The 16,622-nt window shown below is 43.6% G+C and overlaps 1 protein-coding gene across 5 annotated transcripts in view; it reads right to left on the minus strand.

Moving 5' to 3' along the window:
• Window positions 1–16,622, minus strand: part of LOC148517537 (E3 ubiquitin-protein ligase RNF170-like) — a 51,982-nt gene that overhangs the window by 15,089 nt on the left and 20,271 nt on the right. For 4 of the 5 annotated variants that reach the window (XM_088478406.1, XM_088478402.1, XM_088478405.1 and 1 more), the window contains exon 7: window positions 11,279–12,344. In XM_088478406.1, coding sequence (XP_088334532.1) covers window positions 12,075–12,344 — 270 coding nt within the window. In that variant the 3' untranslated portion in view covers window positions 11,279–12,074. Of the gene's footprint in view, window positions 1–11,278; window positions 12,345–16,622 lie in introns of those variants that run through there. The other variant, XM_088478404.1, reaches the window with a different exon arrangement.

Raw genomic sequence — 16,622 nt, forward strand, 5'->3', positions numbered from 1 at the left:
ATCTTTTAGGAGGTGCTTTCCATAATGAGTACTTCCAATCTAAGTTATCCTTTGCTTGAAAGTAACAAGGTGTTGGCAAGTGGGAGAAGTCAAAAACTCCTCTAGAAGGGTGATGGAAAGGAGAATTTTGCAGTCTCGCTTTCTGGAGCTGCTGGCAGTAAAAAACTGCCCAGGCAATGTTTGCTCAGCTGGGTTTAATCAGATTCTCTGAGCATTCAGCTGAATTATACTGTAGGGACATTGCTGGTCTCTCTTTCCATGGAAGACTTTACGTGAGGGGTAATTGCAAGTGTAGATGTGCCGATGATTGTGGCTGTCCATGGGATGAATGTCAAGAGGAGACCTTGCACCACTTCTTGCTTGAGCTTTTCTGTCTTTTCATCCACCCATGATGGTTTGATTTACATAAAACTAAAAGCCTTCTCACTTTTTTCTTTGAGTTGAGGTATATTGTTGTATGTAATGTTGATTTTTAATTATTCTTTGTCATTCCCTTGTACTTGTTACCATTACTCAGGCAAGTGCTGCTTTTGTGGTGTAGTAACCATAGTTTGAGTGTCCTTGGCCTGATAATATGCATCAATTGGCCACATTTTATTGTTTTGGTTAGGTGTATTTCTTGTTGAAATTTATATAAATAAAAGATTTTCCATCACAAAAGAGGTTAACGTGAAAAACAAGAGATATGGTAAGAACTTACCTTTGTTATCTCTGTTTCTACGAAGTCCATAGGGTCCACAGGGTTGACCTTGGGGGTATAGGTTGGGAACCAAATCCGGGCACCACGCAGTTAAAGCTTTTAGCTCCCAGGATGCACTTGGGTCCACTCTCCCTATAACCCCGCCCCCCAGCCAGAGGCACCTCAGATTGTAAGTAGCCAAAGGCCGGAGGAGGAGAGAAAAAGAGAGAGAAAACTGGAACACTCTAGAACCATACTCACAGAAAAGGAGACGGGAAGCCGGTGACCAGTAACACAGCCCATATGAAGCCAGGTGCGTCAGGGCGGGCGCCCTGTGGACCCTATGGACTTCGTAGAAACAGAGATAACAAAGGTAAGTTCTTACCATATCTCTTGTTTTCTACTTCAGGGTCCATAGGGGGTCCACAGGGTTGACCTTGGGGATGTCCCAAAGCAGTTCAACCAAGGGTGGGGACGCTCCTGTGCTGAGAGGAGAATCCGTCGCCAAAAAGGAAGCATCCTGAGAGGCAAAGGAAACCAATGCCTAGAACCTTAAAAAGGTATGGACAGAAGACCACGTGGACACCTAGTAAGGCAAAACAGCCGAGGCGCCACGACGAGCCGCCCACGAGGGTTACACGGCCCGAGAAAAAAACAAGCCTCAACGACAGAAATGCCCACCCATGGGTAGGCCCCTGAGGAAGACATACGAGGCCATCCAGTCAACATTTCATTATAGGCCGGCCATCGTTTCCTGTTAAAACCAGAAACCGCAGACCACCAACAAGGAGTCCGCTTACCATAAGGAACTTGAACGGATCACATAAAGCCAAAGAGGCCGGACCACAGTCCATGAGGCCACAACAGCCGAGAGGACTGGGAACTGAATGGCCATACCATAAGTTCCAGAATAATATGGAACCTAAAAACCACTTTAAGAAGAAACACAGGGCGAGAGCAACTCACACCCTGACATGATGCCCTCCAGAAGAGGGAGCCACATGAGAACGCTCCCCATTCAGACACTCTCCTGATTGATTTAAACACCCTGAGAGAGAGAGAGAGAGAGAGAGCTTAAACAATAGACCATGTAATGGCTATCACAACCAGCGGTTCCATGGACTGTCCCCGGAGGGAACAAAGAACCACTACTAACTCCCCAGGAGTCCCTAGGGAGGATAAGTGGAGACATAATCCAGAAAACACTCCAAAGGATGAACTGGATACCAGAGCGGAGCAATTCCATATCTTAACCATACCGACAGTGTAGAGATCCGCACTGTCAGGAAGGCCAGGCCAAGGGTGAAACCCAAGCCAGCTGGAAGGAATGCCAGAATATCTGGAAATCCTGGACACCGGAGGATCGTATCGACAGGTACGATACCATAAGAATTATGTATGCCACAGTCCGTGGCAGATCCCAGCAAAGTCTGGCCTATCTGCTCTAAACATCTCAATGAAGACAGAGCCAGGGAAGCCCGAGGACCACAGTAGGGGCGCAGTTAAAGACAAGCGATCCAGATCCAGGGAAAAACAAGGACCCTGAGACAACAGGTCCAGATAGTGAAGCAGTAGGAACGGAGCATCGAGGAGGAGACTCCGAAAATCTTAGTACCAGTGATGTCTGGGACGACCTGGAGCCCCCAGAAGGAAAGCCCCTCCGTCTCGAATTAAACTTCCGAAGACCTCGAGGAAGAAGGGAGACCGGAGGACACAGGTACACAAAGTGGAAGGACCACTTCACTGACAAAGAGTCACTGAAGGTAGCTTCAGTACTCCTAGAGCTGGACTGTAACACCGGTAATGTGTGATCGAGTCAGAAGGCCATGGGGATCAATCCCCTCAGGGAGGCCCCCTCTGCTCACCAGGAGTTGAAACCTCTCTTGGAGAAGAGACTAGTCCCCGGGATGCACGCCGTGACGGCTGAGGAAGCCCGCTTCCCAATGGAGAGCTCCGGGAATAAACACCGCAGAGTTGGCCAGGAGAAGACCCTTGGACTATGTCAGAATGGGTGACATTCCTAACATTGCCACCCAACTACCAGTGTTGCCTAGATGGAAGCCACTGTTGTGACACTGTCGGACTGAACCTATTCAGGTTAACCGTGACAAATGGGTTAGGCCAGAGTGAAAGTCCAAGACAGCTTAAAGTATCAACAAGGTAAGTGGCAGGGCAGAAGCGACAGACGTCCAACTGCCCCGAAATGAATGCGGACCAGACACTGTCTTTAGCAAAGAACACCCTGGACGAGATGGCCATAGCCACCCGGACAGAGACCAACTCGCCTCCGTAGAAAGTATCATCGTTCGAACAGTGATCCGATGGAAAAAACTCGATCCATCTGGAGGGGAGTCAATTATGGCAAGGCCTGGAATGGAACTGAGCACATTCCACCCTACCAAAAGGTAGACACTCTGGTAGACCGCGCATCACAAAGAGTAATAACATATGTCGACTGCGTAGATATCCGCACCCTCGAAGTTGAAGAGTGGAGATCTTGTCTTACGCCAGAAAAATTCTCAGATTCTGAGAATCCAGCAGTGCTCCCAGATGAAGAAAACCCTGTGAGGGATGCAGGGAGGACTTTTCTGTGACGAGAAGAAGCCCCGGTTATCCTGACCTGGCGGTAAAGTACCTTGGTGATCCTGCTAAAAGTAGGAGACCGTCCAGAGAAAGGAGCATTCGGATACACTGAACAGGTGAACTGTCAGAAAATCCATAAAGCTGGTAAACCCCGGTGGAGTTGAGGACAGCCCCAAAAGGCAGAGCCCGAAACTTACAAGTGTTGCTGTGGCACAGCAAACCTGAACCCATGCTGATGAGAGGGCTCTGTATGTACCCGTAGGTACGTATCCTGAATACTCGGATATACCATAAAATCCCCAGGTTCCAAACATCGGATGATGGAGCATGGACGATTCCACCTGAGTCAAGGCACCGTTGGAATCTGATTCAGGGATTTGAGACAGAGTATAGGCAAAGGAGGACCAGTCGGTCACCGCCCCAAAAAGAAAGTAGAACAACCAGTCCCTCACTGAGATAGTGAGGTTGGCCGAAATAGCTCTGCTTACCACAAAGACTGTATAGCTTTCTGGGATTGTAAGGCCCTGATCAGTTCTGAAGAAGGGCCCGTGTACCAATGCCTGTGAGGAGGCTGCATGAGCAATGAGAGGCCGTTGAGAATCAGTACCTCACTCTGGAAATTCCCCAGATGTAGACCTGTCCCGTCAGGCTGAGGGTATATCCTCAGGTGTAGAAACAGGGTCGTCCGGAAGTCCAGGACTGCTCGGTACTGGATATGGTGGCCCCCGTGGAGGCCGACAGCCTAGGAAAAAACAGGCCTTTAGGCTGACCCTGAGGACAAAAAGACTTAACAGAGTTAGTCCGAATGTAGTGGGAGTAGCTAAAGATGGTATCTCCCCATTAGTGATACTGCCAATGATGCAACGATCTTGTCAAGGTCGGGACCAAACAAGAACTTCCCCCTGGAAGGAGTGTGCACCTCTGCTTTCCCATAACGCAGCCATAGGGTACTGCGGCGGATACAGATGCCGCCGAAACCCTGAAAGTTAGAAGACCGGCATCCCCTGAGGTAATCCCACATATGACCACTGCATATTTTGTGAGCGGCAAAAAGATATTTGAACCTCAGACGTGTTGGAGGGGAAAAACGTCACAAAAGCATCACCATGCGATGGCCCTGGTAGGACGGGCAACAGGCCCTGAAAACGAGTACATTGATTTCAGGCAAAGTTACCACCTACGGATCCGTAAAATCCGTCCAGGCCGGGATGGGAGGCGTATTAATGCCTGTAACCCGATGATTAACATACAAATCCATCCCAGAAGGGGATTTCCATTACTTGTGAGGACCCTCAGGGAATGGGAAACAGGAGGCCTTTGTGACTCCTCGTATCTGGGGACAGCCAGACTCCCGCTATGAGATCCACCCGCTGGGCAGAAAACGGGAGATGTATGATACAGGTGCAGGATCGACATTCTCTATATCCAGAATGAGCCTGGCTACCAGCCCCAAAGCAGGGATAATAATACTTGAGATCGGCTCCCCCCCATGTGAGAGGGAAAGAGCCGAATATACCATCCAGTTCACGGCAGAGCCACTGGTCAGTAACCACAGGGCGTATATCACGCCAATTAGTATTTCGTATAAAACGACATCCACCAGGGTGGCCGTTGTGGTAATCCCTGCAAGGGGAATGACAGACCGATGTGGTATCGGAGGTAATTCATGTACTGTGAAAAACCCCGGCAGGGAGCGATAGTCTGTGACACAGGGGTAAATTGCAAGAAATTGCGAGATACCCCGAGTTCAAAAGGGCAGTATGGTGAAGTAACTCCAAGCGAGTGACGACAATGGGGCCCGCCCGGCGATCCTCAAAGGAGAGGATCCTGAGAAACAACGCCCTTTAAGGGGGTCGTGCAAGGGGCCCGGCACCAGATGGTGCCGCATACGTAAACCTTTCTGAGTTAAAATCCTCCGCACTAATTCCTGCAGGCTATGACTTGCAGGATAGCAATAATGGGTGCAGTATCGTGTGCAATCTCCTGGTCAGATATATCTGACTATCTTGACGGAAATATTAAGCAGCGCCATACCGGTCCTGACTGACGCTAAGATTAGCTGCAGGAACCCATTATCAGCGTACGCAACTCACAGTTCCATCTAAAATATGGCAACGTGCAGCACGCAACAGTATGTGACAAACCTCACAGATATTAACAAATATATATATGTGAGGTCTCAGAACCACCCCAGGTACACCTGTATTAGGGCAGATAAAGAAAAGGGATAGATATACACTGACAGGTGAGAGAAAAAGCAGACAGTCAGCACTAGCATAAGTCACATACAATGCAGAAAAATATATATACATACATAAGCATGACATATAATATACTGCACAATGTCGCTACATTCAACTGCCCAGATTCAGTGTCTGGGAAGGCTATAGCGCTGTGTACACTCACCCAAAATGGCCAGGTACGCAGGGGGACTGGGCTCACTGACATCCTAAGAGTTCTGCAGCACCACAGAGAGAAAATGGCCGCTGGAGACCTCAGAAGAAGCGTGGCCCGCGGAGGAAGCAGCTCAGCGACGCCAGACTGTATTATTGAAAGGCGCGCTGAGCTGAGGGGAGGAGCCGCTAGACAGGGAAGGCTTCCTCCCCTGGCTAGCAATTAACCCCCCGGGATGCCGGCTCCCGCTGCCGCTATAATCCCTGGTGGGCTGTGGACACGCGGGGTATGCCTCCATGGAGGGGGAGCCCGCCGCCACCGCTAGCGCCTCCGGTCTGTCCCCAGAGACCGGAGGCATAAGGCTGCATGTACACGCGGGTCACCGCAAGCGGTGACCACGCGACTTACCTGTCCCCGTCGATCCGGCAGCAGCCCAGGGATTCCTCCAGAGCCCGGCTAGTACAGACTCTGGGGTCCCGCTGCGATCCCCAGATCTGTACTGGCGTCGCAGCGCCGGCGGGGTGTAGGAGCGGCAGCTCAGACGTCCATTGGACAGTCTGATGCTGCCGCTCTGAAGAGTAGTAAAAAAATAATAAAACAAAACTCTTTTAAGCTTAGGGGCTGCTAAGCAGCCCCCCTGCAGTAACGGTGACCCGACTCCGGCCGGGCACCAACTTAAACTGAGGTGCCTCTGGCTGGGGGGCGGGGTTATAGGGAGAGTGGACCCAAGTGCATCCTGGGAGCTAAAAGCTTTAACTGCGTGGTGCCCGGATTTGGTTCCCAACCTATACCCCCAAGGTCAACCCTGTGGACCCCCTATGGACCCTGAAGTAGAAAGAAAAGGTTTTTCTTATATTTCCGATTTCAATCCTCCACTGCCGAACAGTTTGAATGTAAACAGGAAATTATTATTTCATCAAACAGATGATGTCATTCCCACCGAAGGTGACACACTGCTGGAACACACAGCATCTTATTCAGCTGGACTGCTGATGAGGATTGAGGTCAGCTGTTTCTGCATTAATAGGTTTAGAAAAAGACTGGACTTTAATTGGAACTATGCACCTTGAAAAAGACTGCAAGAATGCAGTTGAAACGAGTCGGTGATAGAAGGGCCTTTCACGCAGTACCAGAAAACTTTAAAGGTGGACATTTCAGTGTTGCTTGCATGGACGGTTGCCAGCAACCTGCTTAATGGGGATATCCGTTTTCCCGTATGATGTGTATGATGTGGTCCCTGAGGAAGATCTCAAAATTAAAGAGATTGAAACGTTGGAATACAACTGACCTGTTTGTTTCATCTATTGTGAAGTCCTGTGAGTGCCGCCGATATACATTTATTATTCGGTGAGGTTGCATCTATCCGGGGGAGGGCACCCAGGCAAGCAACCCTCTGCTATTCTATTTTTGGGAGTGCCAGACATCGAGATTATATATATATATATATATATATATATATATATATATAACACATACACACACACATATACATACACATATACATAAACATACATACACACACTTGTTTATTTTGTAACAAGCCTTTTACTGTATGCATTTTGGAAGTTTAACTTGACTAAATTGAATGCGGTTTTAAAAGTGAAATATGCCAGATGGGTTTTTCGGTTTTCTTTCCTTTTTGATGATATAATTATTTGGAGGGATGAAGATGAAAACGCCCAGTTTCTGCAGTGTATTCTATATGAGCCTGAAGACAAGCTGTCAAAGCAGGGCCACAACTAGTGGGGGGCTAGGGGGATATGAGCCCCACATGCAGAATTCAAGGGAGCTCGCATGCCGAGGGGGGCCAGGTGGTAGCAGGTGTGAATTTGAAGCTGCACATCCACACCTGCAGCCAGCCACAGCCCTTGAGACACAGTGCCCCCCCAACATCATTCTAATGTGGCCGCTTGTGGCGCTGGTCGTGAGCCAATTGGAGCTCATGGACCAGCAGCAGCTGTCAGTCCCCGAGCTCCGATTGGCTCGGGACAGGCACCACATTAGAATGGCAGCAGCAGGTGCTGTGTCTCTTTCAAAGAAGGCCTACAGGAGTCTGCCTGCGGGCGGGCAGGCGGCTTCAAATCCACACCGCCTGGGCTGCTGTGGGAAGAGGGGTCGAGGTGAGAGGTTGCAGGGTGGGAGGGGCATTACCGGGTGTGCCATAATAGTGTAAGGGGCATTACTGTATGTGGCATAATGGGGTGGGGTGGGGTGGGGGATCTGCAGAGGTAGCAAATGTGCCCCCCCCTTCCACCTCCCCACTGCAAATAACAGTAACAGATGAGGCAGGAGGCATGGCCTCACTGTTGGTTATAGCCCAGAAAACTACTGTATCCATACAGGATAGTGTAAATAATATGTACCCAAGTTGCATGGAACATGTTAATAGCAAATTGGACAAGATGCTAATACTACATTTACATTCCACCCTAACAAAACATATTAGCAGCCTTCCCCCTTCTCAATGCTACATTTCAATGGAACTTCAGGATTTTTTTTTTACCATCAGCTAGTATTCAAGCTATCAGTCAGAGACATGGATTATAACTCACTGGTGATTTTCACTTCGCTGTACCTTCTCTGTAGGTTGCGTCCCTCTAGTCTGGCTCCTAGTATTATATGCTGTTTGAGAGAGGTCGGCAAGCCAGTTTTTGGTATGGGATGTAGTCAGGATGCCAGCGGTCGAAATGCCGACCGCCAGAATCCAGACACTGAAAGCCCAGCATGGGACTAAAGACAGGAGTCTACATACTGACGCCTATCATTAGCCCCACGTCAAAATCCCGATGCCCGGCATACCGAACGTAGGTTAGCCGGGGGTCGCGACATTAGCAACAGGAGGGGGGGCGAATGGATATGCCACAGGGATAATGCAGAGGAGAGTCAGGAACAAGCCAGAATGTTGCACATGGATAGGTCACAGATTTGCCACAAGGCTAAATAGAGGAGTTGTCTGGACACAAGCAAAAAGTTAGTAAGCACATTGGAGGACTCTTGAATAAGCCACAGACTGAGCAGGAGAGGAGTCAAACCAAGGATCACATATATGAGAACAGTAACAATACAGAACATTGGAAGCTGGAGTGAGGTAGTGACACCTAACACTCTCACAGTGTGAAATTGTCCAGGTGAGACTTAAATATTAAACCCCATTTAAAAGTACGGTACATGGCAAGCTGTGATACCCGAACAGAGATGGAATCATTTTATTTATTAAAACAAAGTGTTCAATACACTGTAATCCTGTTATTAGTTAGCAGCCGCAGCAGGTATAATATATTTGCATAATTGGGTGCGTCTTATACACGTTCGCCATCATCATAATAGGCTCGCAACTTGCACCAGGGGTTGAGTACTAGCAAGTCTTCCCCCTTCAAACTTTTTGGATGCTGTTTGCATAGACATGCCCTTATTGTACTTTTGCTGAGTTTACATGCCCCTTTTACTGAGCAAAAGATGCACATCGCAAAAAAATGTGTACTTGCAATTAAATACAACAACACAAGAAGGAGCAAGTCATGGGAAAAAAATTCTACACCTTGTTTTTACGGAAAACTCTGCATAAGGTCTAGGAGTATTAAAACAGAGGGAAAAAAATCTGAATATTGCATGGTTTACAAATTTATAAATAAAATGTGTAAATAGTTAATATTACAAAGTTTTGGTAAATATGCAAATTTCAAGACCTTTTCCGGTGTGGAAATGGCAATGCACCCCTCCACATAGCAAGGTATGCACATTTATTGCATTTTAATGATTACATTCCATAAACAAAAATTGTTTTTCTCCTTTCTCTGCATTAATAGGTGTGCTTGTGTAGATGATTTAGCTAGCAATAACCTCACTTCCTACCCCTGGTATCTTCATATAGTCTGCTTCGCAGGGAAAAAAATGCTGCTATCTTGTTCTATAAACCTTCAAATGTGAATATTTACAGTAGCTCAGTGTCAGCAAATGCATGCACGTCCCCATTCTCCAGTGATTCATTTAGGCCATAATGCAGAATAGAGCAAATACTAGTTTTGTGATAAAGGAACTTAAAAATTTTTTCAACAAAGTGGTAGTACTAACATTTTAGATCGTTTAACTTTCATTGGACATTTGCCTGGTGCACCTCATCACAATAGATCACCTCTGCATAATGTACTATAAACTTCTTGTTTGCAGAGGGGTCTATCAGGAGCTAAGAGCACACTTGGCATTCCAAACAGGTATATTGGTGTAAACAGAGGTGTTTTGCATACCGTATGCTTCACAAATAAGGCCCATTCTGGGTTACTTACAAACATGCAAATATACAGAACAAAGAAAAACAATTAACTTTGAATAACATTTCCAAATAAAAGTTGCTATGACCTACTGCACATTAGTAAATACTGTAGCTCACAGTGCCTTTTTATTTTATTTAACATTTATACAGCGCCAATTGCAGCATATTGCAGAGAGAATATGTTGTCATTCACATCAGTCACAATGTATATTACATTTCTCAACACACAAAAATCTGTTTGGTCAGAAGCCAATTAACATAAAGTGCGGGAAGGAACTGGAGTATGTTTAGAAAACCCCTGCAAACTTGGGGAAAACATACAAACCCCATAGTGCTGAGAGGCAGCAATGTTAACCACTCCGCCTTGACTGAAATGTATGTGTAGTATATAATTCTTAGACCTGTGCAATTTCTTTACATTTCAGCAAATACTATGGGGATTATTTCTAAACAGTGTTTAATATGCAGTAACCCATAGCAACAAGTACTTTGCTTTCAATTTCTGCATTTTTTTTTACCTAGATAGTGATTAAGCCAAAGCAACTAATCAAGGCCTTGAAAAAGTTATTGCATTGTCTGAAAATTAGTGTTTTAGCTATATAAATGTGTGAAGCAGAATGTGAAACAGCTAGTTTCATTTCCTAGCCGTCTAAGCCTGGCCCTGATTAGCTAATATCCTATTAATAGAACTCCTCACCAGGTTTTAGAGACTAAGAGGGCTATAGACATCAGCTAGCACCTAAACAGTGGGGCATGTAACTGTACCTGACAACCGATTCAGAGTACAACAGTGAACACTAAGCGTGACTGTCTTTGAAACACAGCATAGGGCAACACCTGGCTAACAGCAGTTGTATTCTGGAAGGTGAGTGACACAAGGCCAAAAGGAGGATAACACTGTCTTGTGGCAGAAAACAACACTGCTGTCACACTTGCACCACTACTGCCCACAGCCCTGCTGGACTGCCTTCTTCATGGAGCTAATAAGGCTTCACTCAAGTTCTCTTATAAATACAAAACACATGAGGTGTATTCTCTCATCGGTAATTCACAGTTATTTATTTTGACTTAAGCTGGGTACACAACTAAAGATTTTCTGTCCAACCATCCAACTAGTTGATTGGTTGGAATGAAAATCTGGTAAGGTATGGGAGTAACTGATGATAAGCAATTTGCTCCTAAATGCCAGAAAACAGATGAAAATGGTCGTCACACAAGTTTGTTAAATGTTTGATCTAAACAATTTGTTCAAACAACAGTTTTCCGGCGTTTGGGAGCAAATTGATTGTCATTTGCTTCCATACCTTACCAGATTTTCATTCCAACTAATCAACTAGTTGGATGGTTGGACAGAAAATCTTTAGGTGTGTACGCAGCTTTATTTTTATCTCTCACTATTTAAGCAGTGGAACAATGTGAGAATAAAATATCATATGCTAATAGTGGGATAATTGTATATCCCACTTTGGATAGAAATACTTGTTAAAAATCTTAAATGAGGGTATTTTACCCCCATCAAAATAAAATTTAGCTAGGAGGACTATTATTTCGGGGCGCACCCAATATGCGAGATTTTAATAGATTGGTAACATTACTACTATTACTATTTAAGCAATGCTATTTGGATTTTCTGACAATTATTATTATACCATCCAATAGTGCCATAAGTCCTCTTTTCTGCTGGATGGTATTGAGGAATTTACATATACATTTCGGAGATAATTACATAATTTTGGATTTTTTTCATATTATATTAGAATACTTTAAGAAGAAAAAAAAGCCTGCTGCAAAGCTGTGTCAATGTTGCTATTGAACACAAATATTAAAAAAAAATGAAATTTCAGTTCAATACCAACTGTGTAACGCAAACTGCGTTTTCTGCATTAATAGGAATTTCAGCTCATTTTTACTATAAAATGCTATTGCATATAGTACATTACAGTAAGCCGAGAAGCTACAAGAGCACCATTTAGTTGCAAAACGAAGAATCATTATGGTGGGAATTCATAGGGATAGAGAAACCCTTTAATTGTGTTTTATAACAAAAAGAGAAAGAAAAAAAGTTTATAATTCCAGTTATTCGTGTACTCAAACCTGCATAGACCGTTATTTAAAGGCTTGAATAATATACACTTACCAAACCATTCTTCATCTATGCAACCTTTGAGTTACCACTTCACGATACATGATAGAAATGTAAATAAGCAATAAAAATATGACAAACATGTCGTCCAACAATCCTAGAATTCCAAAGACAGCTTCTGGAATAATGTCCAAAGGTGACACCAGATAGAAAAAGGCTCCAAGCAGGCAGAGGACAATTCTTATTCTGAACATCCGAAAGAGGCCACCCACTGAAAACATCTCACGAAACGCGTGGCGTAGCAATGTCGGCAAGTCCATAATTCTGTCCACAAGCTAGGAATACAAAGAAATTTTAATTGCACATTTAATTATATATTCTCCAGCAATATTCAAAAGTATTATGGCTAAAAACAATGTTTACATATAAATGTACATATAAATGTAGCTTGTCTTTATTTTCAATGTGTACGAGAGGATAGGTGGGGTATAGTAAGTTTTTGTATACAAGATCCTCCTTCCTTCTTTAGGTATGGAAATTATTATACTGGTCAACAACAATTTTGTCCTAAGGGTTTTGACGGGTGTTCCAAGTATTATGTTTTATGCCGATTCCAAATAAGCAGTTAGAATTTTCCTATGAGACTTAGGAGGGGAATTCAATTAGTCGCCAGGGCAAAACCAGGGGGGGGCATAATCAGTGTGATCGCACCCCCCCCTGCAGAGGAGAGGAGACTGCTGCTGCTGCTCAGTGGCAGAAGTCTCCCTGGTCCCACTGCAACCCAGTGTGCTGTGCTGCTAATAGGAAGCCGCCACTATCTGGGATATTTTTCAGCTGCCCAGAGGCAGGTGAAACAAAGTCCCAGAAAAGTGCCATTTTTCCGTGGCCGCAATTGCAAAAACACATGGATCCGGGAACTTACCGCGCAAAGAATATTGTGTGCAACTGAATTCCTCCCGCTTTAGTTTTCTTGTGGGGCGACATTTATTTTCGTCATTTAGAATCACAGGATTAAAAAAAATATATATATATTTTTTTTTTATAAAATTAAGCCGAATTTGCACAATTGATAATGCTGGCAGGATACATTTTATAAGATTAAATCTAACAGTTATTGTACTTTGCTAGGGTTGCAACTAGATTACACCAAGTACTCTTTTTTTTTAATGTAAGTGGGACAGTAGGGACATGCAAAACCACTACATTCTGAAGTATTGGCCAAAACGTATCTTACTTGTTACAGGGAGGAAAAAAATATTGTAAACAGTTTATTTGATGACCCTGATAAAGTGTAGGTTCCTCCTTTGCACATCAAGATTGGACTTTGAAAAACCTTGCTAAAGCGATGGATAAAATGCAAACTGGATTCACATCCGGGAAAAAATATTTTTCAAGTATCAGTGATTGCAAGGAATAAAGAAAGCACTTTTGTAGGCCCTTAATTGTTTTCAGAGATGGGAGATCTGAAGGAGAGCTGAATGAGGTTGACAAGGCTAAGTGGCAGAGTTTCAAAACTGTCTGCAAAAACTTTTCAGGGAATCAAAAAGCCAAAAACTATCCTGAAATAGAGGGTAACCTTAAGCCTTACAAAGCAATGGGGCACAGTGTAATTAAAGGTTAATTTCTTGGACTCTCACATGGACATTTTTACTGAAAAGCATTGGAGCGATGAGCGACGAACACAGTGACCGTTTTCATCATGACGTTTCTAAGACAGAAAAGTATTACCAAGGCAAGGGTAGCCCCATTTCCTGGCTGATAATTGTTAGACTCTTAAAAGACATTCCTTAGGCAAAGTACAGAAGAAAATCAAACAAAGCTACGGTTTAAACTACACGTTTGCCTTTTTGAACAAATTTTAATACAAAGTATGTAAATATATGGGTTTATAAAAACAAATTGTATGTCACTCAAAAACCTTGCCTGATTAGAGAAATTTCAAAACATACACTATATGGACAAAAGTATTTGGACGCCTGACCATTACACCTACAGCGACTATAATGACATTGTATTCAAATACATATACTTTTGCAGCTATTACAGCTTCTACTCTTATTTACACAAGATTTTGGAGTGTTTCTGTGGGAATTTGGGCCCATTCATTCTGTAGAGCATTTAGGAGGCCAGGCATGGATGTTGGACGAGAAGGCCTGGCTCGCAATCTCCGTTCCAGTTCATCCCAAAGGTGCTTCATGGGGTTAAGGTCAGGGCTCTGTGCTGGCCAGTCAAGATCTTTCACACTGAACTCATTAAACCATGTCTTTATAGTCCTTGCTTTGTGCGCTGGGGCACAGTCATGTTGAAATAGAAAAGGTGTAAACACAATATACAAAGAAAAAATTCAGCGCTAGTTAGATATATTATGAATCTATGAACAATCAGTGTTTATCAATGTAATATAGAAGTTCATCCAGGTATAATTTGAGCAGCAGATAAAATCAATGTGCCTGTGGCAGCACACAAAAATACATCTGACAACCAGGTGCATCCAAAGACATAAGAAATATAATGAAAATCTGCGCTAATAAAAATATATAAATATAATCCCAAGAGAACTGATAAGTGCAAATCACCACTAAAACAAAAGTTCTAATTAAAAAAGATGTATTTAGTGCATGTCGAAGCTGAATAATTGGCAAGTTCAGTTTAAAATTTAATCGCGGCGACGCCATCTTGAGAATGGCCGCAAGACTCCATTTTGGAAATGAGATCGCAAGACGCCATTTTGTGGCCAGCGTCAATTCAAGTTACAATTCAGGAGCCAAGAACAGATGGCAATGTTAATCTACCAAGGGCAACTGGAAAAACAAGCTTTCTGAGTAAAAGTAAATAGAAATAGACAATGGGTATTTTTACATACAAATTGGGAATCCCTGGATGCAGATAAAGTATAGTTGTGACAATTGTAATATAATCCAGGCATTGATCTACACAATTGGATTTGTCTGAACCCAAACAGGCTTTAGTTTCATATCTAGACAGGAGGGTCTAGTCTCACAGCTGGAAGTCACATTTGCATTGCAGTCTGAAACTGTGAGTGAGGAATGATGTGTGTGTGTGTATATATATATATATATATATACACACATATACATATACACACACGAGTCCAACATAGATGGAATCTCATGCATAAGCACCGCACATTACGCACAATTGAGCTACTAACATGACGCCCAGTAGCGAATGCACAATTATTAGCATCATGCGATTGCATCTTTCACCATTTCACATACACACATTATGCTTAAGATCCCGAATGAAAATACAGTTTATTAGCTTTATGCGCACGCATCTGCCCCAAGTTAACTAGCGTCTTTATATCAAACCCCGAATACTCACACATTACATATTCACACATAAGGTTTAATAAGCTTTAAAGTATATGATTTAAGTTGGTTCAGTTAGTTTAAATGCTGTGAAATAAAGATATTTGATAACTTAGGTTCTGTACATGATAAGAAAGCAGTGTTTGGGTCCGTACTGATGTGTACTCTTTCAACAGAATTCCGGTACTATCTGTGTGGAGATCGCATCGTGCATTCGCAAGTTATGGATCATAGAACCTACAAGCAACAAAATGTTTTATCTCATGAATAATTGTTAGGATGTTACAGAGGGCGTGACTCGAAAGATTCCCCTGCTGTTAGAGGCAGGGAGAGTCTATTTGAACCAGCCTGTTAAATGTGCTGTAACATATGCTTCTCCTCTGAGAACCAGTGACATCAGCAAGAAACTTCCCCATTGTCCTGTTTTAGTCTGGGGGGGGATAAATATGTGTGTCTGGATACTGGTTTTTTAGTCCATGCTGAATGCTGTATGAACTGAAGGTCTCTTACTGATGCCTATCTCCGTGTCCGGGGGCGCAGCGTATGTATACTGTACTTGGGTCTGTATTATTTCCTTTTACACCTAAATTGTGTATGTATCAATTGCGTGTAACTGACTGAACTTTTACCTGAATAATACTTGTGCTTTGGAACCACAGATTCCACTCCTGTCTTTATTTGCGGTCAGACTGCGTACACAAATTGGCGTTATTCTTAGAGGTTTATAGGAAGGATTTTAGAAGGTATAGGCAGGGGTATATAGAGGTTCATTTTAAAATCAACAGCAATTAATCCAATATGACCGGTCAATGTATAAACAACAAGAATAATCACACACACAATTAGCAATGACAATAAAATAAGAAGCTAAATATAGCAAATATATTACTATATTAGTGTAATAATAAATTGATAATGTTAATAAAAGAATCACTGGAGGAGGTGGATCCAAAAAATGAAAACATATAAAACTAATCCATATTGTCCGCATCTGCAGTTGATGATCTTCAATCTCACCAGGAGTATATTAAACTGTGATTAAATAGTTATAAGCTGCATGCAGAAACATTCCTGGCAGACAATGTCACATGTAATGACTTACAGATCACTTAGTTCACATCCGAGCAGATGAAGGCTGCATAAGCGGCGGAGGAGGCGCCGGAGAGACGAAAGTTCAGCGGCTCCTTAATAATTAGGTGGTTTTAGTACTTTCTTTTGGACCCATTGGATTACCTATCTGCATTTGTGCATTGGCTATATCATCCACACACCGAGACACGA

This window comes from Taudactylus pleione, unplaced genomic scaffold (assembly GCF_031769625.1).
Source record: "Taudactylus pleione unplaced genomic scaffold, aTauple2 ptg000214l, whole genome shotgun sequence".
NCBI classification, from domain to species: domain Eukaryota; kingdom Metazoa; phylum Chordata; class Amphibia; order Anura; family Myobatrachidae; genus Taudactylus; species Taudactylus pleione.